This window comes from Diadema setosum, chromosome 3 (assembly GCF_964275005.1).
Source record: "Diadema setosum chromosome 3, eeDiaSeto1, whole genome shotgun sequence".
Taxonomy (NCBI): domain Eukaryota; kingdom Metazoa; phylum Echinodermata; class Echinoidea; order Diadematoida; family Diadematidae; genus Diadema; species Diadema setosum.
In genome coordinates, this window is record NC_092687.1 from 16,310,775 (window position 1) to 16,334,378 (window position 23,604).

Sequence of the window (23,604 nt, forward strand, 5' to 3'; positions counted from 1 at the left end):
ATGAGATATGAAAGTATAGACCATAAGCTTTCAAATGATGTATAACATGACACATTAATGTCAATAATAATAATCAGAACTGGCCAACAACAATCCCTTGTCTCCGCACTGCAAAATGTCTGAGCATTCTGGCTTCATCTAGACTATGTGACAGAGATAGGGTTACAAGTGTAGGACCTACTACAGTGCACTCCCGTTAAAAGGGCAAATCCGCGGTAACGGAATTACAAATCAGAGAACTTTGGCTCATATTCTTTCCTCCTTTACACTCACTGGATTAATTATTTTGCCCTTTCTTGATACATTGAAAAGATGCAGAGGTACTCACACTATCGCCCCAAATACAAATTTGTTAAATGTTCTCACTTGGTTGGTTACAAAGGAAAGGAGGTCATTTTTCTTAATTTTGTACATGATTATACACGTATTTTCTCTTAGATATCAATCACCATGATAAAGTTCAATGTGATCAAAGGCCATTAACACTATCTTTCAGGTCATAAAAGTCTCTGAATGTCCCATACGTAACACGCGTGTTATCTTGGACTTGCCCTGTAACAGGAGTGCACTGTATAAAATAACAGTCTATAGACTCCTACATGTATCTAGAAGTAGGAACTGGAGCTCACCCGACAGGCCTGTGTATGGTGGGGACCCTGAGGATCAGAGGTCTAAAATCATGAATCATAAAATCATTTAGAAGTCTAAAATCAGTTCGGGCTGGTCGTAGGTAGCCCAACAGTAGCACCAGGGTACCGTTTAGTGAAAGTTGTCAGCACTGACAAGTTGTCAGTTTCTGAGTCTGAAAATCACCATGGTAACAGTCAGTGACCAGAGAATCTCAGCCAATCAAAACCAAGGATTTTGCTGAAATTGTCAGAGACTGACAACTTGTCAGTGCTGACTAAATTGATGAAACACTCCCTCATGACCACTAGGCTCACACGGGCAAAGCAAGTATGATCCATATAGGCCCTATTATTATTAGAGATGTGTGTTAAAATTCAGAATTCAAAAAATTCTGTAAAAAAGCTGGGGAGAAATGAGGTGATTCATCTTTGATAACCTGAAAAGGTGAGCTTGTTTATTGTTGGAATTTTCAAAGTGTGTTTTTACTTCTAATATCAGTCATGAATGATATGTTCCCTGTCAACTGACTGCAGACTCTGTCCATGGTTGTAACTTACATGTATACAGTAGCTGTGAGTGTGAGAAAGGATGGAATGAATGAAAGATCAGCATAAACTCTTTGTGACATCACTAACTGACCTCATCAAGAATGTTTAGAAAATGGTCTTTTTACTCCATTTATTCAAGCATGCGCAAATCCTAGAATATAATGTCACTGGCTTGTCCATGAAATATCCCATTTACCAAAAAAAAAAAAAAAGTTTAGTGGAGTATCATAGTTCTAAGAAAATTTTCATCTGTGAACTGGGGATACATACGGTCAGCCATGAGGATGGATTGAAATAAAACAGCAATGACCCCCTCCTTTTTACAGAAAGAAGAGAAGATGGGGCCTAAACTGCTTAGTAGTCGGAGAAAGAACCTTTTCTTACCCGGTCACCAACCATGGAACAAAGGGATGACATTTAAAGGAGGAAGATCAAATGTTAAGTCTGAAACGACTCATGTTCGCCTGACGAGAGAAGATTTTGAACGCACAACCAACGCGTTTGGGAATGGTCATCGAGATCCAGATTATGTTTGCCAACAAAATAGAACAGTGATGCTTTTACGGCCAAAGAGGACAGAACTGACCACTGCTGACGAAATTTTGACACCCGAGCATGGCTTGGCGACAGGTCACCGACTGATAGACAAGCAGAAATTTGGAGAGGCAATTAATCTCGTCCGGAAGCAGCACAAGAAAGACAGCCCTGAATGTACCAAAGTGGATCTGATTATACCAGAGGAAGCAGAATGTCATAGGGGAATTGCTGTGAGTATCCACTTTGTGTTGTAGGCATTGTGATGTCATTTCTCGTGCAAGCTTACAAACTGTACAAAGCAATTCCTTGACAGGGTCCTGGAAAAAGAACTGCCATGCCAAACATGACATTGCAACTTAGACTTTATTAGGCTGCGTTCACATAGAAGTATTCGGTATTTGCTCTTCGCTATTCGGGAATCGAATACCCATCACCCGCACCGTCAACTCACCATCCCATGCAGTGAGGATTTCTTCCTCCTACATCCCAGCAAATCTTATTAACAGTTTCTAAACTGCATCAGAATGTCAGTCTACATATGCTTATTTTTGCTAAAGGGTCAATTCCAGCGTAACGGACATGACATTCAGACCACTTTTTTGTGATTCAAACCATCACACCGTGAAATTGGGAGTCTCCAAAAGATTCTAATTGAGTTTATCAGACACATTTAAGTATATGTAATGTACACAGAAAATTTCATGGAAATTCATCAAGTGGTTGTTGAGAAATTGCATTTTTAGCGAGCGTAACGGACATGACACTAAATGGACATGGCATTTTGATCTACTTACCATTATAAAAATTCCTGTGAATTTTTGGATAAGATGCAGCTGGTTTTGGTCTTGATTAAAACTTCAGGTCATGCTTTACTCATAAAGTCCTAATTTAGAGTAGTTTTACTGTTCATTCTTTTTTAACAGTTTAAAATATCGTGTAACGGACATGACACTTCGAGTGTAACGGACATGACAGTTTTGTCCGCTTTTTGTAAGCTAAGAGAATTTTTTTATTACAAGGTATAGCAGATATTCAATTGTTGGCATAGTAAGGTTAGAACATAGGGACACACATCATAACTGCAATCATGTAATATTTCTTAGATTTATATCATTTTAGGGGGGTTAGTCTTTGTATATATTTACAAAACAAAGAAATATAAAACAAATTCGCTCCTGCAGCAGCTAGCTACAATTAGTGACAAATTTCCTGTTACTACCACCCACCATAGCAAAACAGGACATAATACTATCTTATACTATGGTTATTTTTTTCTTAGTGGCCTAATATTTGATACTTAGTATTATACACTAGCGTAACGGACATGACACCCTTGTAAGGTGAACCATATTTTCACTTCTTTGTTTCAAAATAAAAAGATTAAAACAACTGCACACTGCTAACTACATTATGTTCTTGAACAAAACATCAAAAAGTCCTTTTATTGCAGGTTTCAGTGATCTAACTGCTTCTCTAAAGCACATGGAGTACAATGCCCCGAGTACCACAATGGCATACATGTACAGTGTACAACACAGAAGACCATGTCTCCATATCTGCGGATAGGCAAAGAAAACAGAACGAACCAGATCTGTATGAAATCAAAAGTTTAAATACAACATCATTAAAATGCACTCAGGATTGCATCAACTTTTATGCAATGAAACAGGACCACAAAACTGTTTGGTACCATTATCAATTTAGTGTTATCATCTGAAAGCTAGATGTAAATTTCATTTCTGCAAAGTTGTTTCATTTGGCATTGATGTCATCCTTGGAGTAGAATCATCCTCTGTTATCCAATCTTGGATAGACTAAACAAAAACTTAAACTGCTAGTACCAGTGCTTTATCATTGTCAACAAATGCTTTCTTTTCTCGGCTAGAAGTGAATGATCAAGCCCCTTTTTTTTTCTGAGAATTTTCACAACATAATCCATTTCCATGTAGAGTGGTCACCTGGGCAACAAAGTATTTCTTGTTTTCTTCACGGCAAATTCAACTCGTACAAATTGTATGATCAACTTATTGCTTGCTTAGGCACTTCTTAAGGCTTGCCAGAGTGGTGTACTGGTTACATTATTCTCACCAGCTTGTGAGGAGGACTTTTTGAAATACTGGATGCTTTCCCTACCAACTGGTTGTAAATGATTATCCAGTGTACCTTTCAGTGGATAAACATCTTCTCATCGCATCTCAAAATTGTGCTTTTTGAACGATGCTGTGCACTGTCATATATACCGGTATATCCCTTGGCATATTACTAGTTTAGTTGTATTGATGAAATGGATAGGCAGCATTCAGACCGACTTTCTCTGACGATAGAGCTACAAGTACTGTCAACACGCTTATAAAGCAAACAATTCCATTCTCAGCCCTCTTGGCAAGTGATATCTCATTAACGTGCCACTGAAGGTGTGGATTTATAGAGTGATAGAGATCAGAGAGGTACATGTATGGATGCAGCACAAACTTCTTCTTTTTTTTTTTCTAATTATGAGGCAACACCATCATTGAAAACATTGATGCTGGTGACATTTGGATTCTTTGTTGTTGTATCATCAGTGATCATGTTCATTGGATGCATGAAAATCCATTTGTGCAGGAGTTCCTGGCTGTTGTGTTGACTCCATGGCGGATATGTGTTAAATGTGGTCTACAATATGTAGAAAGTGCTCATTTTAAGTATTGAAGGGAAGGCCAACAGTGAAAACTCCATTGTCTAAATACTCCTTGGAATGACAGCTGCTGTTTATAAGTCAGGATTACAAGAGGTGAGAATGGATCAAACCGGTGTAACAGGGTAGCAAGATCATCTAAAATCAACAGTCTTCCAGTGGCAGAAAGCAAAGTCTGCTTGTTTTTGTTTTATTGAGTGATGTGCAGACTTGATTATTTACTTAAGTATAGAAATGTCCTACTATCCTCAAGCAATTAAGGCGCACCTGGTAAACTAGGGACTGCGAGCGACGGAGAGCGACACTCAGCGACGGGGACTTCTTGCGAGAACAATGAAGTGCGTCGCAGTATGTTTTTACTCCGTCGCTAAGCGTCGGTCCAAGCATTACGCGCCATCATTTTGATGATACCGCGACGCTTGCCGACGCTTGCTGACACTTGCCGACACCCTCAAAAGAAGCTGTTGATTATTTCTATGTTGCGTGACCTCCGCTCACGCAAGTGTTCGTTTTATTATAGTGCCGACGTTTCGGGACACGGCGCTTGAGATGTAGCGAGATTTCTGAATGGTCACGGCCAGTGCTCAAATTGAATAGCGAGCGACGTGTTCAGACGCACCTCTCCTGATTACAAAATGATGCTCGTGATAGCCCGACGATGAGCGACGTGTCCAGACGCTTTCCTTTGTCTCAACATTGATTATGAGTTGATTTGCGTTTCGTTTGGCTATAAGATGGTGAAAAGAAGACGTAATTATGGGGTGTGATCTCACTGAACGGAGAACACTTTGAAAGCAGCGATCGAAGATGGTTTATGAAAACACATGTAGGTCTACATTCATACGCGAATGTATGCCTTAATTAGGCAGCTCCATACATGTAAAATTTTGCATGCATGAGGTGAGATCTTTTTTTATCTGTCAAGTGACTCAAGAAATGAATACAGTGTATTACGAAGTCGTCCTATTTCTCCCGTAGGAAAAAGTCAGATGTTTGCCTTTACTTTTGGAAATGAACAGCGGCAACAATCGGCTCCGCAAGATGCTAAAATTAATGTCAGATGTTTCATTTTAATTTTGGAAATGAATAATGGTAATATTCGTATGATACTAAAATAAACGTCGGATGTTTGTTTATACTTTTGGAAATGAATAACAGTAAGATTCAGCTCCATACGGTGCTAAAATTGATGTTAGATATTTGATTTTGCGATCGGAAATGCATAAGGATAACATTTGGCTCCGGAAGATGCTAAAATAAATGTCGAATGTTTGCTTTGACTTTCGGAAATGATTAACAATAATATTCAACTCCGTACGATGATAAAATAAACGCCGCATGTTTGCTTTCACTTTCGAAAGTAGATAGCAACATTCGGCTCCAGAAGATGCTAAAATAACTATCACATGATTGCTTTTACGTTCGGAAGCGAATAGCAGTAATATTCTGCTCCATACGATGCTAAAATGTCGGATGTCTGCTTTTAAATTTCGAAATGAATAACAGTAACATTGATTCATTAAAATTGATGTTTGATGTTTGCTTTGACGTTCGGAAATGAATAATAATTATATTCAACTCCGTACGATGATAAAATAACTGTCTGATGTTTGCTTTTATGTTTGAAAGTAAATAGCAATAACATTCAGCTTCGGAAGACGCTATACCAATGCCGGATGTTTACTTAAACGTTCGAAAGTAAATTAGCGATAACATTCAGCTCTGGAAGATGCTAAAGTAAATGTTAAATGATCCCTTTGACGTTTGGAAATGAATACCAATAATTTCAACTCCGTGTGATGGTGAAATAAATGCCGGATGTTTGCTTTAATGTTCGAAAGTAAATATCAATAACATTCAGCTCCGGAGGATGCTAAAATAAATGTCGAATGATCCCTTTGACGTTCGGAAATGAATAACAATAATATTCATTTCCGTACTATGATCAAATGAATGTCGGATGTTTGCTTTTAGTTTCGAAAGTAAATAGCAATGACATTCGGCTCCGGAAGATGCTGAAATAAATGTCAGATGATTGCTTTTACGTTCGGAAGTGAATAGAAGTAACATTCTGCTCCATACGATGCCAAATAAATGTTGGATATTTGCTTTTACATTTCGAAATGAATAACAGTAACATTCAGCTGCGTTTGATGGGAAAGTAAATGTCTGATATCTGCCTTGACGTTAAAAATGAACAACAGTAGGCCCTACTATTCGGCTCCATACGATGCTAAAATAATATTGTCAGATGATTCATTTCACTTTCGGAAGTGGACAGCAGCAAATAACATTCGGCTCCGTATGATAATGAAATAAATGTCGGATGTTTGTTTTTAAATTTGGAAATGAATACCAGTAATATTCTGCTCCGTATACGATGCTAAAATAATAAGAGATTGTTGCTTTTACATTTGGAAATGATTAACGGTATCAATCGGCTCAGTTAGATGCTAAAATAGATAGCGGATGTTTGCTTTCACGTTCGGAAATGAATAAGGATAACATTCAGCTCCCTAAAGACGCTAAAATGAATGTCGGTAGTTTGCTTTTACATTTGAAAATGATTAACGGTAATATTCGGCTCCGTAAGGTGCTAAAATACTAGTAAATGTTGCGTGATTGCTCTTACAATCGGAAATGAATAACGAAAACTTTCGGCTCTTTATAGCGCTAAAACGTTAATGTCGGATGTTTTAAATGTCTGCAAATGCTCCCATTTTCTCATTTCAAACGTAAGTTTTGACCACCTAAATAGGCATCAACTTTTAACTAACTAACAGTGTGTGGGATTATTCCGAAGGTGCCTAGTCTGAAAACTCTTAATCCGGCACGAAAATTTATTTATTTATTTATTTATTTATTTATTTATTTATTTATGTATCTATTAATTATTCATTTATCTTTTGAGTTTAACAGCGTTGAGAATATCGACCCCCGTTTCGCTTTCGAGTCGACGATTCTTCAAAAAACGAAACTTTTCCCCCCTTCGTCAATTTGGGATTTACGAGCCTTCGGAATGACTGTAACTATATATGTTTATTTTTTTTTTTTTCAGCCGATTAGGGGATGGGGGGGGGGGGTAGTTCAGAAAATAAATATAGAAGGGAGTGAAAATCTTGAGGCAAGAAATACAAGTAAGTGAAATTCTCAGTTTCATATCGCTAATTGCGTGATGTTTGTATTCTGGAAAGAGTCATAGCCCTACTTATTCCGTTGGTTCGTTCTTCCGAATCTTAGCCTTCGGAATAACGAACTCTAAGTAACGAACTGTAACTTTATATTTTGTTTTGTTTGTTTGTTTTTCAGTCGAGCAGTGGAGGGGGAAGGGTAATTCAGAAAAGAAATATATAGACGACATCAGGGAAAATTTTGAGGCAAGAAATCAGTTTCTCAGTTTGACATTGTTAATTTCTTTGCGTGGTGGTTATTATTCCAAAAAGAGTCATGTATGATGATACTAGGTGTACTTATATTCCGATGGTTCGTTCTTCCGTATCCGAAAAACGCAAATTCCATGTTTGTTACTATAGTAATCTGAAAATGTATTAGGGGTTGTTAATCCGAACATTTTGTGACATTCCAAAGGTTCGTTAATCTGAAAATGGGAAATACGGTTCGTTAATCTGAAAACGAATAACGTGGTCAAAAATTTGTTTTGTTTTCGGATTAACAGCATTTAGAAAACCAAACCTTCCTTCGTTTTTGAATTGACGAATCTTCAAAACAGCAACACAGTTTTGTTGTTGCTTTTATTTTTTTTCGAATAACGAGACTTCGGAAATTGCAAACTTTCAAAGTAACGAACAGTTACGATTTTTTGTTAATCATTAAAGCGAGCAGTGGAGGATAATTCAGAAAAGAAATATAGACGGGAGGAATAATCTTTGATTGATGATGATGTTGGTCATGTTTCTGACTGTTTATAGAAAAAGGCTGAGTGATCCGAGTGATGGTGATGATCAGTTATTACTAATGCGAGTGTAAAAGACAGCTTGCTGAACATACTTCTTTCCCTTCCGGCCCATGAATGATGGGGAAAAAAAAAACATACTCCTCAGCTCACAACAAAAAGAACCACGTGCTAGCAACCTTCGTAAAGTTAAATCTAGACGTTCATTGCCAGCAAAGGGGAAAGAGATTGTGTATGCAGTCTCTGGCATTACGAGAAACTTGACACCCCACCCTTCTCCCCTCCTTGTGGAAATTTTCCACAAAACCAGGTGCCAGACCCAAGGTGCCAGACGAAAGAATGCGCGCACTGGAATAAACCGCGTGTACATAGCCTGGAATTATCGATCGAAGAACTAGCTCATGAGTTGTCATCGCAAAGATCGTGATTCTAATTATAGCCTTTCTTTTGACCGTTAGTAGAAATATCGAACAGTTTATTAATGTGTACTTAATTGAGTATTTTAAATGTTTACTGAACTACAAATTGTATAGGAAGGGATCTATTACTCACAGAAATATACGAAAGGCCTCGTATGCCCAGACAAATTCACTACGAGTATGTGATGCAGCCACTACCTGGTTAGACAGCAAAATCCTGACAATTTCACGCTCAAAACTACGTATTACTTTGGAAAGTTTGAAGGAACTTCACCTACGAACTGTGAAGTTATTTGGCTATCAACATTCGTTCGTTTTTGTTTTTTGTTTTGTTTTTGTTTTTTCCTCTTTTAAAAGACATGATTTCTTCGTATGGAACGTAAACTGTTTAGCGAACATCGTAGTATGGCAGACTTTGTGATATCAGTCAGGGGAAAAGAAACTGGAATAGTGAAGATGTTTAGAATCCAATAAATAACATGAAAAGCCTGAAAAATAACACATGACTATGTTTTATAGTAAAGAACAACTGAATATACCCAACAATTTTTTGCATTGAAAGAAAGATATTATTCAGAGGGGTGAAGGTTCAGATACGAGTTTCTTCCTCTACAAATTAAATTTGTTCAGATGGCAACTGCTGATCTGTACATCAACAAACATGTACATCGCGTACAGTAGCTCAGTACACACGAGTTGATCGTGCTGCTGGTATACAAGCTGGACGATACTATTACTAAGGCATACTGTCGTAATGTTTGTTTAGTCAATTTTTTTTTTTTTTTTTTTTTTTTGCGGACTAGCCAAAATTTAATCAGGGTAGTGATATGACAACAGTAAGTGAATAAAGACAATCTGAACTTATTCGTTGCCCTACTGTGATGTGGAGCGAGTTTTACCTTGCATTCTAAAAGGCGAGTTTTCTTTCTGTTAGAAATCATGTAACTGATCTCTGCAATATTAATGTACGAGTAGGCCCTATAGCTTCTTACTTAGTCTAAACACGATTTCAGTCGATTTTGCTATTAACAGTTCAAGTTTTTGCGTTTGTAAACGGCATTCACTGGTGCTTGCTTGTTTGCTTGCTTGGTACATTTCTGTCATGCGGCTGGCAGTTCGTGACTTAAAATCTCCACTTCTCTTTTACGGTCAGCAACGATTTGATAAACAAATTCATAGGGTTCATCAACAAGATGGTACACATAACGTGATACAATGCGTATTCACCACATTGGCGTGGTGGCATATAGAAAGTTAATGAACAAGCACTTATCTTTTTTTTTTTTTCACGCATCGCACTGTGTCTTGGAAGGAAGGTGTCTCAATGACCCCTTCACCACAGACTTTCAAGTACATTGTACAGAGTAACTTTGATCAAAGACAATGGCATTAAGGCTTGCCGATTTCAAAACAGAATGTCCACGCCTTGCCTCGTGCGAACAAAAGACGGATTAGGAGGCAACTCATTCACTAACTACCCAGCCCTGTCGCTGCATAGAATTGCACTGCGTCTGGTCGGGCTTATGTCCCTCAGAAGAAGGTGACGGGCACTCTCCACAGAACTCTTAAGAAGTTCTGTGGCACTCTCCCGTTTCGGGACAATTTTCACAACAATTTCAGATAATTTGTGACTGAAAAAAAAAAATCAATTTTGGGAATGAACTGGATGATGACACATTTGCTCCTGCAATAATTGTTCTTGCATGTATTTTGTGCATGTGAAAAAGCGTTCGAACTCTGTTTCCTGTGTACCGTGGAAACCCGATATGGGCATAGGAGATCCTGATATAACAAAATAATACCCGATATAACAAACTAATTTCTCCGGTCCCAACGAATTCATTTTCTGTTTTGTATTGTTTATTGTCTACTGATAAAGATTACATAGAACAAAATATGTCTGTCTCAAAAATCTCGTTATAGCGAGTTGCCACGTGTTGACTTTGTATAATTTTCGCGTGGTGTTCGGTGCTGCAAACTTCGAGGCTTATTCGCTCCTTCGGGTGTTCGCGTTCGCGTCGGGTGGTCGCGTTACCCGACATTTCGCAGATTAGGTGCCCTAAACAAACTAATCAGTTTTGAAAAATATTTCAGAAAGGGATTAAAAAGGTTTCACAATCTTATCAAATTTTGAAGGGATTATTTCATGCACCGGTAACCAGATTCTGATTATATCTGAAAAGAATCCCATCTTTTCAGTCAAACAACACAAGTATTCGCAGTGATGTAAAAGAATGTCTCCATATCGATACTATGTGGTTTTGTAGAATAAAGGACATTTATCCTGAAATAGGTCCCCACTCCATTCACCGCCATTCAGTTACACGTACATAGTACAAGTGTACGTAATTTGTATTTCGTCATAGTGCAGCCGGTGACTGCTGTCAACCTCCATAGACTTTGCACATGGTAAAGTTCACGATTCAGCCCAATAAAGTCCATGGAGGTGGTATGAGCTAGTTGTCACCAGCAGTGAAGAAATGAGTGGAGACAGAAACCACTAAATGCCGATAACAATGTTGTCAAGATGTTCAGATTGAACAGGAAGGACCAGATCGTTGTAATCTACGAGTCGAGACGACTAAAACTTTCGCCGCACATACTGTACAATATGAATGGTCGTCCATTGAAACCTGCATGATCACTCTATCGCACGCGAGCGTATCGCTTTGCCATAGTTATGCACGGCGAGCATCATCTGCTGCTAGCCTTGTATACAAACGCTTGTGATAATTTTTTCAGTGTAAAAACATAGGAATACAATCGCGTATTCGGAGATAAAACACGTGAACGTTCGTATATTTGCAATGGCTTTTTCTCGAAGATTCGGGTAAGTTGTACCCGATACTTCGTAAATAATAGGGGTCTAATTCTCAAATGCTCCACCCGACCCTTCGTATATTAGGGCATATAATCTACAAAAGGTCGTGTATCGCGACCACCCGACCCGAACGCGATCACCCGATGAAACGAAGTAAGCCCTCGCCGAAGTGCCAACTCATTGTTTTATTTCCGCTGTTTCTCATACCTCGTTTGGTACGATTTCTTTCGTTTAATATCACTATATTCGTTCCCTTTGCTTCGAAGTACCGGTATATAAAAATTCTTCCAGGTGTCTCTCTGGTGTCTCGGAAATGAATAATAAAAAAATTCAACTCCGTATACGATGATGTTTGCTTTTACGTTCGAAAGTACAGTAAATAGCAGTAACAGTCAGCTCCGGAAGATGCTAAAATGAATGTCGAATGATCCCTTTGACATTCGGAAATGAATAACAATAATATTCAACTCCGTACGACAATGAAATAAATGTCTGATGTTTGCTTTTATGTTCGAATCTGTAGCAATAACATTTACCGCCGAAAGATGCTAAAATAGATGTCGGATATTTGTTTTTAATTTTGGGAAATTAACAACGGTAATATTTCACTTTGTATGATACTAAAATAAATGTCGGATGTTTTCTTATACTTTTGGAAAATGAATAACGGTAAGATTCAGCTCCGTACGGTGCTAAAATTAATGTCGAGTATTTGATTTTGCGTTGGGAAATGAATAAGGATATCATTCGGCTGTGGAAGATGCTGAAATAAATATCGCACGTTTGCTTTGACGTTGGGAAAGGAATAATAATGATATTCAACTCCGTCCGATGGTAAAATAAATGTCGGATGTTTTCATATGGTCTTTTGGAAATGAATAACGGTAAGATTCAGCTCCGTACGGTGCTAAAATTAATGTCGAGTATTTGATTTTGCGTTGGGAAATGAATAAGGATATCATTCGGCGGTGGAATATGCTGAAATAAATATCGCACGTTTGCTTTGACGTTGGGAAATGAATAATAATGATATTCAACTCCGTACGACGGTAAAATAAATGCCGGATGTTTGCTTTTATGTTCGAAAGTAAATAGCAGTAATAATCGGCCCCTGAAGCTTAATGCTAAAATAAATGTGGAATGTTTCCTTTAACTTTCGGAAATGAATAACGATAATATTCAACTCCGTACGATGAATAAATAGATGTCTGATGTTTGCTTGTATGTTCGAAAGTAAATACATGTAGCAATAACATTCTGCCCCGGAAGATGCTAAAATAAATGTGGAATGTTTGCTTTAACGTTTGTGGAAATTTCCATGAAAGCAGAGTGGATCAATCAATAAGTTAGTGTTGCATGCCAGCAAAGGAATGCGCGTATGCATTCCTTCACACCCCACCCGCGTTGTAAACCACGTGTAGATATCAATTAGACAGTCTGGCTTGGGAGTGGGAGTGAGCCAGGGACATGTCTCTAGCACTAGTCTTGAGTAAAAGCCCCTTTTGAGTTCCTGTAAACGTCACATGATACTGTTTTGTCTTTCTCTTCGTCTAAAAAAAAAGCATATAGCGAACAGACCTCACCTCCCTGATATCACAAATGTTCACGTAGCCATGCAAAAGGATTGATTTATCCCTTCTAGGCGAAAACTGAATTAAATGTCCTTTGATAGAAAATTCGAAATCTAGCATGCCTGGATAAAGACTACCTTGGTACCTTCGCAATGTACCACGCCGGCCAGCTAGAGCCACATGTTCGATCGTTGAGAGCTAGCGAAGGAAGCAAAACGGTGAGCTAGTAGCGGCATGTACGTATTACATACAAAATGCACCTCATTGGTGAAAGCGTGGGGCTGATCGAATGCATTCTAGAAGACAAAGGCTGTGAACCCTGGCAAATTAATCCTGTTGGTAGTGTTACTGTTAGGTTTTAACAGACAATAGAGAGATTAGACAAAGTCATCCTCATTGATGCATTATCAGTTTCATTCCGGAATGCCCGGCTTATTTCTAGGCCCTGTTTACTAAGCTGAGCATTCCCAGGCGACGGCCGGAATGGGTATAGAATGCGCGCATTCTTGAGTGCATGCCACCGAGATAAAAGGTATATTCCGAACGCATTCTGGAATACCAACGAGTGGATGTCCGTCGTGCCTAAAGTTGTTGGGACCAGGGCTCGCTGGCCCTGTGAGAGATTTGACTTGCAGCTGCAAAATAAGTAATACAGTTTGTTTTGCCTTAAACTTTGCGTTGAATTAGAAACAAACGCAAATTGGCATTGGATTAGTCAAGGTTGCGTTCGATATTTTCCCTACGAAATCGAGCGTCCGCTTAGCAATGAACTTGCTTGCAATAAAATGCAAATTTGTGTACGGCTCGCTCTCGGGCGGGAACTTGCATTTGTTGATGCTTTACCTCTCACAACTACTGAAATTTCCCAATTAGATTATGTGCACTATACCACACGCTATAACGCATAATACTTTATGGGTATCGGGGATTTTCGGATCGATATCGGGAGTTGTAGTGAACGAGTAGCGCGAAACGGTAAATTCGCGATTTTTGTAAGCATCGGGCAGCAATCCTACCTTCATACTTAATGCCGAATTTGGTTCGAAACTGCACTGCGGAGGAGCTGAATCATGTCAGAATTCATTTCTGTAACCTAGAAAATCAGTAAGTGTAATTTTCAGGTCAAAACAGTGCGTGGCCCCAAACCCTCCTATTGCCGATGGCTTCTCCGCTTTGTCTGCTAATGATAATATGTAGCACTTTCTATTCCATTGGATTAGTGAAGGTTGCGTTCGATATGCCTACGGAATCACGCTTCCTTTTAGCAATGAACTTCCTAGCGTTTGAATTACGTACTGTGCGGGGACTTGCATTTGATGTTTAGCTCTCAGAAGTCACAGCTGTGCTTCATAAAATTTCATCTCGAGCCCAGGGCGCAGATTGTGTGCCCAATACTCGGACGCTGCACTACGTACACGCACGCGTATCGGGGATTCGGATCATGAGTAGCGAGCGAGTAGCGCGAATTTTTTTTTAAGCATCAAGCAATAGTATATTTATGGCATTTCTTCCTTAATACTAATTGCCGAATTTGGTACGCAGTTGCATTGCTGAGGAGTTGAATCATGTCACAATTCATTTCTGTAACCTAAAATACATTTGCACATGTAGCAGTAAGTGTAATTTTCATGTCAAAACAGTGCGTGGCCCCAAATCCTGGATTGCCGATGGCTTCTCCGCTTAGCACTAGTAGTAGCACTTTAGCTTTCTATTCATTACGAAACAATAGTCGCCATTCAACGAGGGACGCCTCGAGACGCATCGGGACGCATCTCGGGAGGGTAGAGGGAAGGAGCTTATTTTGCGGACGCAGCGAGACGGCCACCAGGTAAGCTCCTTTTCGTACATGCAACGGTCCATTTGTGAGGGCTCGTCTTTTACAAGTATACATGGGAGTTAGCCGACGCTTTGCGACGCTCGGCGGCGCCCGCCGACACGCAGTCTAAACTAGTGATTGTACACCGTCGCTAACCGTCGCTGCGTGTCCTTTGACGTCGCAAATTGAAAGAAATTTGCAGAAGCGTCGCACCGCGTCGCTCGCCGTCCCTAGTTTACCAGGTGCGCCTAAAACTAATCACCACCCTGTTTCACTGGGCCACAGTGTTATTTCTGCCACTTGTCTAAATATGAGGTGTCATGTCCGTTACGCAAAGTGTCATGTCCGTTACGCCATTTACAGGAAAACTAGAAGTGGTATAGAAAAATGGTTTCCACACATGCAAGGGGATTCTATCCTAACATAGAAAATGAATTTGCAGCAACTTTACACTAATTTCCTCTTGGCTATGAAAACTTATAGTAAAAAACGTAACGGACATGACGCTTCAAATGTTATAGAAATCACACAACTTTGAGGATCAATGGGTCAAAAACTGATGGATGCTAAAGAAGTTGGTTGTGATTTTCCGTTGATATATACACTGGACTATAATTTAAAAGCTGAACAAGGCCTCTAGGACATATCTGGCCTTCTTTAGAGACAGGAACACTAAGCTCTTTAAAAATAGCCAAATTTTTGTGTCATTGCAACACATCATACAGTATTTTCATTGACTGAGAAAAATACAAAATTTTGTAATGACAAAGATGCGACTAGTGAAAAATGAAAATACATATGTTACTTTTTTAGAATATTTGAAAACTTAAGTGAAACTCAAAACTTCATTTTTTCACCAAAGTGAACATTTTTCATGGAATTGCCCAAAGGGCAAATCCAGACCTAAAGTGTCATTATTTCATAAACAAGAGACAATATACGCTGCAAGAAAATCAAACAAGCTCGATTCCCACTTTGCTATACTTTTCGCAGCTATTCGTACTTTCGAATAGCGCCCTCCTATGTGAACCGGTGTGAGGAAATCCTATCGTTCGATTCAAGCTATTCGCGTGCCCTCGAAAAGCGAGCCCGAATACCCGAATAGTATACTTCTATGTGAACGCAGCCTTAGAGTTGCATTGCACAGTCTGCTGCAGCTGGAATCCTATATGATTCTCCAAAAAAGTACACATGTGATGCAATATTCAATCACAGTTCTACAAATGACAAAAATTCAACATCAAAGATTTTGTTCATTTTTTATCAATTCAGAAACTTTAATACCATAGGAATACTAAACAATCAATGGATGGTTTTTGAAAGCTCATATTTTTTCTAATAACAATCCCAAACGCATCTCTGAGATACGGTACAGTAGTCCTTTTTTACAGGTTAGAACTACATGCCAGATAGATGTTACCAGAGGGGCAATTCCATGTTACTTTCGTTACACTTTTTAGGCATCTCTGCATATTGTAATTGTCATATTTTTTATACTTGAAGGTTTGACAGACTCTCGGTATTGTACTGAATAGATGCACAAGTCCTTAAAATAGTCTACCACGCAATATTAATAGAATTTTACTAACAACATCCATACCGGAAATAAAGACAAAATACTTTCGTTACTCACGTTACATTTTTTGGGACTACATAAAAAGCCAACATGCCTTTATTCAAAAAGTGTCCTCGTACTGGGCAGTATTTCAAACAACTGTTGTATAATGATTTATATACCAGGGTAAACCATGTTGTGATACTCAAATATAGGGGGTCAAAATATTGAGAGCATTGGAAATATTTGACAGCAATAGCAAAATCATCATTACTCGCATTACATATTAGCTCATGCATAATCACTACCATGTAACTGACCACGAGAATTAGCTGGAAACTACAGCTGTAAATGCTTTTGATGAAGTCAGCCTCTACAGATATTTTGTCCCTAAAATAAGACGATATTGGCACTCTTTCATACTTTTCCCACTGCCATACGGTATATTCCACATACTTTACTTTTCAGAATCCGAGTAACCACTATAAACCAAATGCAAGAAAATATAAAGTAGTAGATACTAGTTCATGCAGTGAATTATTCTCCTATTCCCTTTCACAGGAACTTTAAATGTTTAGTAGTTTTACTCGTGAGTGAAACACTTGCTTTCATAAACTGTAAACTACATTAGAAATAACATACAGTACAATGTACATTGTCCAGCTACTGTTACCAGTGTGGACTTCCCACTCTACATGTATGTCAGGGCGGCCAACTCTCATGCAATTAGCAAGACTCGGGCAATTTATCAAATTTTGACTAACCCTGATAAAAGAATTCTCACACTTAACCCCCAAAACAGCATGTTAAAAAAAAAAAGGTAATGTCCTTAAAATTGCTGATTATCCAAACAATATGCCCAAGCCCAATCTTTGGAGATTTTCCCACAGGCAAACTTTCTCATGGCATGTGTTGAAATCTTTTCTAGAGTATGCACCAAATCCACCAGTTAAAATGCAAAATTGATGAAGTTCACTCCAGTGGAAAGGGGGGGGGGGGGAGACCACCCCCCTTCCACTGCCACGCCATCCCCAACCCCCCTCCCCAGGCACTTGCTTACTCACACTTCTCTCCAAACTCTCTCTAGTTTGCCAGCCCTGCTGTGTACAGTCTACAGCTATGTATGCATACAGTGATCTACCTCTTAACCCCAAATTTATTCTTGTATCTTCTGGTAGTGGTGGATTCTAACTTTGAGTATTAAAGTTATTGTGTAGTTAAGCAATTGTCATTATTCTGGGTTGACAATCCCAGAGAATAATGTATAAAAAGCTGTAACACTGACAATTCTAGTAAATGTTTTAAACATACATAGCATGTATGTGTATTTACCAGTTGCCAGAAAACGATTATTGTTAAACCCCCCACAAAAAAAAAAAAAAAAAATTGCCATTGTAAAAAGAGATAATCAGAGACTCCAACTCTCCCGTTTTCGATGGGAGATCTCCCGCCGAAAACCAATTTTTGCAAAATCTCCCGTTCTCCCGCTTGAGATTTAATTTCTCCCGCCCTGGCTCTGTGTCTCCCGTTGGAAAGGATTTCTTACTTATTGCTTTTGTATGTTGAAAAAAAAGCCTTTAATAGCACCAGAGAGCATCAAGAACCCTAGGAACTTCGCGCTTCGCACACATCAACTTGGAGTCTCCCGTTTGCTAGGGGTTTCAGGCGGGAGAATCTCCAGATCAGAAGGTGCTTTGGGTTGGAGTCTCTGGATAATGCTAACTCTTGCTTAAAGACACACAGTCGTGGCGAGTGGTTTGTGCGGCATGGAGATGAACGCAACATGCTGCCTCCCCCCATTCTGTATCAAATGTAGTGACCCCAAATGAGAATAGCGTTGACTCAATGGGTCAGCGAACAACATGCTACAATTTGTAGACTACAAGAGTTCTGTGCTACAAATCTCCTGACCCAAAATGGCTGTCCGAGTGAGCCACGAGAGCTTCCGAATGGAGCACACTCTCAGACCCCGTTTACAGTGCGGGGCCGGGCTCGGCCGCGGCCGAGCCCGGCCTCAATTGCGCGGCCGAGCCTTGCAATTTTGTCCGTTTACACTGCTGGGCTCGGCCGCGCTTTCGATTCAAACCTTTCATTATTTGGTCGTAGTGGCGCTCTGCTTGTAAACTAACGCAATTTGGTATTGTCTGGTTTTCAGACCCTTTGCCAACTGAATTCCGTGGCGACAAAGTCGCCGTTCGGGCAAAGGCCTTTGCCGAAGGAAAAAATCCTTTGCAGGACAAAACCACCTTAAACTATACTAGTTTTCGATGTTGAGGGGGTTAATATCCTGAACAGCGAAAGATACAAGCAGAGGGTTTGGAAGCCAGACTAAAACTGGCCGCGCAATTGGCCGCGCATTTGGCCCAGTTTGCGTTTACACCAAGAAAAGGCCGGGCTCGGCCGCGGCCGAGACCACCTCCAGAGCGAGGCCAAATGCGAGGCCAATTTTGGCCTCGCATTTGGCTTTTTGCGCGTTTACACTGAAGCGGAGCTGGACTCGGCCGCGGCTGAGCCGTGGCCGAGCCTCGCACTGTAAACGGGGTCTCAGTGCGCATGCCCATGAAGAGAGGCCAAAAGAGCCATGCGTCTTCTGGCCTCTCTCCTCCAATCACTGCAGCTCGCGGTAACAATGTTTTTGTATGATGCGTACACACACACGCACACACACACGTGTGTCAGTGGCAGCGTTGTCCCACACGTTAGTCTGGCATTGCGCAATTGCATGCACAAACTTTGGTCGTGTGGGAGTGTACATACCATTAGGGATGATGATCGACCATCTTTAAAGTTACATCAGGTACACAAGTGTACAATGTACAGATTTTTGTTAATCTATTATGCTTCCATTTCATTTGTCAATTGCATTGAGATGCAACATTTATACATTCCCATTTGTCTTACGATTGCTCTGGACATTAACCAATTACCCAAATTGGGCAAATTACAACCTTAAGCATACCAGCAAAAAAAAAAAAAAAAAAAAAAAAAAAAAAAACTGGCTCTTAAAGGGATTTAAAGTTATCCATAGCTGATATCTGAAATGATATAATGTAAGGCTTAGAATGTGAGGATTGTTAGCCACATCTGGTTCGTTTAGTTTGCCAATGAAGATTTTCTTTGGATAGCAAACCATGTGTTTAGCCTATTCAGGGAGGTGCACCTCCCTGGCCTATTAGACAACAACCAATTCAAGCAAGGTCATGTAAGGTTATGTACAAGACCATACTCTCTACATCTGCTCCCTCAGCTTACTCAAGTCACACAAAAAAATATTTGCTCTCATTGGTATAGAAATAAATGTATAGTTTGTGTTTCATGATTTTTAGTCGTTACTCGCGTTACCCCCTTGTTACTCATGCTACAGTTTTGAACCTCTCTCATTATAATACATTTGCATGTACACAACTCTTTCACCATTTTTCATATCAGGTAGAGGCAGTATGAAGAGAATTTCCATTGGCACATTTTAAATCCAAAGGAATGTTAAAGGTACTAGCCCACATTTGCAAACCCACGAAAATCAAAACTGCATAAAACAGGTCCAATATGACTTCAAGTACAAGTTATAACAGTAACATACCTCACCTGTCGCTCTTTGTCTATACCATTCAATAAAAGAGAGAAAATCATCATTTTAAAATCAATTTTCAAACCGGGTCAACCCGACCCAAAATCGAATTACGAGCGCGGGCTATAGCTACGTACATTGTACATGTAACACGTACGTGGACCGGAGCTAGCGAGCGTTATACGCATGCATACGGATTACGGTGCATTTTCATTTATTTTTATGAAAGTAATGGACTAATTGGAACGAAATTTTGCACAGGTGTTACTGCAATCATACCCAAACTCCATGCTAACTATGAGACCAATTGCTGCAGGTTTACAAATGTGGGCTAATACCTTTAAGATATGAAACTATTTCAGTATTTTCATTTATCACGTTACATTAGTTTTAGCAGTTTGGCAGTATGCATTCTACCAATTCATGGGAATACGGATCATTTTTTCCTCACTGACACCTAGTAACTAATACCCAATACATCATAAAAATCAACAAATCAATTACTTACCATTCTTTTATTCTATGGATTCAACTCAAACATTCAAGTACATTGTACATTTTCAATGTAATTCTCAAAGAAAATGTAATTTGACTTTATAAAAGTGTAATATCTGCCATTCTGGAGGCATATTAGTGCAAAAAATTGCTGTTCCACATGCCCAGACGTATACTGAACAAAATAAAATAGGTGGCAAGTTTCAACAGTAACAATTTATTTTTTCACCCCATGACACCAATCTCATGGAATTGCCCGGAGGTACAATGTAGCATCTTAGAAAATCATTGATTTCCTGCTTATATCGTGCTTTAATTGGGAATGCTTTAATGTAAAACTACAAGCTTAAACTTAAAATAAACATTATGGAAACATTTCGGAGTCAGTCTTGATCTAATCTCTAATAAAAGTGATTGTGATTTATAAAGTGAAGGCTGAATAATTCATTCAAGAACATATTTCGACACGCTTAAAATATATTACCCAAATTTTAAGATACATATGTACATGAAATATTACAAAAGAGAACCAAATAAACACAACTATCCACATTGTTTTTCTGATATTATAGTACCGAAATTTTGTATTTATGCGGAAAATGGGTATAATGAAGTTGGAAAAGATTTCTATGCAAATGATATATAAAACAATTCAATTTTGCTTTGTTCCTGTCTGTGATAACTTATTTTTCAAGAATTTATGAACGACGGTGACGTACGATTTTATCTGACAAAGAATTTATGTTCATTGTCACATATCAAACTACCGATTTGTACATCAAACCCTGATCACTCCAGCATGTGATCAAAAAAAAAAAAAAAAAATGCAAAGCGTTAGACATCAAATCCTATCTTCTACTAAGTTCTAGTCATTTTCAGAGCCTGGACATGCAACAAAGGAAGTGCTCTTGACTTTAAGCATACTGAACGCATTTTGTGTAGATAAGATGAAAAAATACTGTAATGAACAAAGGTAGACCATGCATGTACATTTGTAGTTGCATTTGCTGTGAAGTTGACAACATAAAGTGGGTCCGCTGCCATTTAACTGCAAGGTGTACCTAAGTGGTAATCAACATGATTTTAGCATTGAAAAGGCCTATGTAAATAACTCTTAATGTATTTAAAAAGTAATTTTCATGTCAGAGTCATGGTGAAAATAAACCGGAAGTGGTAATCTCTTCATAAACAATAGTATTTTTCACCAGTGCATTGACTAAATTTGTTTGGGAAAAAGCAGTCTGCAGAGTAAAGACTACAGAATCTGCTGAGCACACTGCCCTCAAATACATCCTGTTTACCACACAGATTTTGCCCCAGGGTCTCTGTAGTGTCTTTCATGTGTGTATGTGTGTGTGTGTGGTGGGTGGTGCTAGACCGTGCTAATACAACTGTATAGTTTACAGTGCAGTGAAGTGAAGCTCTATCGTAATGTCAATGATTGTACAGACTAGTGATGTACGAGACATAGTATTTGTTCAGAGCTTATTTTTCATCACCTGGAGAAATCATGCCCAGGAAAGGAAAAAAGAGTAAATTTTGTGCTTTACCTTCCTGGAGGATGAAATAGGAGCAGTCTGCAGACCATGATTCTACACCGGAGGAAGATGGAGAATCCTCATCACATATCATGCATATGGATGGTCAGTCCCACCTGTGCTAATATCTGTGTGTCCTAGCTAGTGCAAGCGAAGACTCGGCCAGCAGAATTCAGAAGGGGGGCCTAGGCCCGTACTAGAGTTTAAAAGCCCGACCTGAAACTCCTCTGGCAGACAGGAGACTAGCCCCGATCACTGGTCCCGAGACGAGACGGGACTCTTTTCTTTTTTTTTTCTCACTCTCTCACACGCCCTCGAATTGGCGGTAGCGCCGAAGTTTTCTCGATCGCGATCGTGACAGTCCACGCATCGCGCGAGTCGCGCTGACCCTATATTGGATGCATTGTGCATTTATAACTCGTTGCATATGCATTCGTTGCATTGGCTGAAAGTTTGACGTTTCAATAGAATACTTGCACTATTGTGTGATTCAGAGATTTTGGAAGGATCGATCTGTCCCCAAAACACGTGATTCGCGTTGATCTAGTGCATTTAAATGAAATGTTCGAGGACTAGGTCTAGACTATTCTAGTAGAAGTGATGCTACATGTATGATGCCTGTGGAAACGGTGTTTGGAGTAAGTTTAGCAACTTGCAGCTATGGCGAGCTCACGTCCACGGCTGAGATGGTGCATGGTGTGTAATGTGCAGCTGGTCACATCAAAGCATTACGTAAACGTAAATTCAGCCAGAGTCATCAGAATCGGACTGCAAGCTCAAATAAAGGACATATTTGACTGGAAAGACGAATTTAACAACCAATATTTGTGTGGAAAATGCACCAACTCAATAAACAATGTTTCAAAGCTAGATGAACTACGGGAAAAACTGAAGAGAAGCTACATCACCACCAAGGAGAAACATGCTATATCCACTACCGGCATTACTAATAAGCCCAGAGATGAAAATAAGGATCATGCTGAATGCGAATTCTTATTACCAATTGGTATGTCTTCACCGTTGCTGGTGGGTGAAAGAACAAAGCAACGTGCATTGCTTTCACCAGGAACACCATCAACAGAGGTAGGCCTACATGTGTTCTGCATTTTCCTTTGTGGCAGGTTTACAAGAGCAATGTTCTTTAACTTTGTCTTACCTTTCTGAATTATGGCCATCCTGCTGGTCAGCTATCAGTATCAGAGAGAAAATCCACGCACAGTGTGGCCGCTTGAAAGATCACACTCTTTCCAAAACCTAACAGGCAGACTCAAGAACAAGTCATGTCCTTTCAAGAAAGATGTGAGGGCTTGTTGCCTTGTAATGTATGTTTGGACCTACTGCTCATCGACCGCCTAATGTTTATTTGCTAGATAAGAATATCTAACACAGAAATTCACGTTAAAAAAACTTGACCTACGTGATTGAGAAAATCCAGCTCTATCAAATGCAGTTCCCTTTTCGATTCGAAGTTTCAGTGCAAAAATATAGCCGTCGAACTTGCGTGGCCTCGTTTCAG

The 23,604-nt window shown here is 39.4% G+C and overlaps 1 protein-coding gene across 2 annotated transcripts in view; it reads left to right on the forward strand.

Moving 5' to 3' along the window:
- Positions 1 to 23,604, forward strand: part of LOC140226542 (uncharacterized) — a 66,340-nt gene that overhangs the window by 11,752 nt on the left and 30,984 nt on the right. The window contains exon 1 of one of the 2 annotated variants that reach the window (XM_072306992.1): positions 22,601 to 23,171. The exons of the other annotated variant lie outside the window; for it this stretch is intronic. Coding sequence (XP_072163093.1) covers positions 22,749 to 23,171 — 423 coding nt within the window. The 5' untranslated portion in view covers positions 22,601 to 22,748. Of the gene's footprint in view, positions 1 to 22,600; positions 23,172 to 23,604 lie in introns of those variants that run through there. 2 annotated transcript variants of the gene reach the window in all.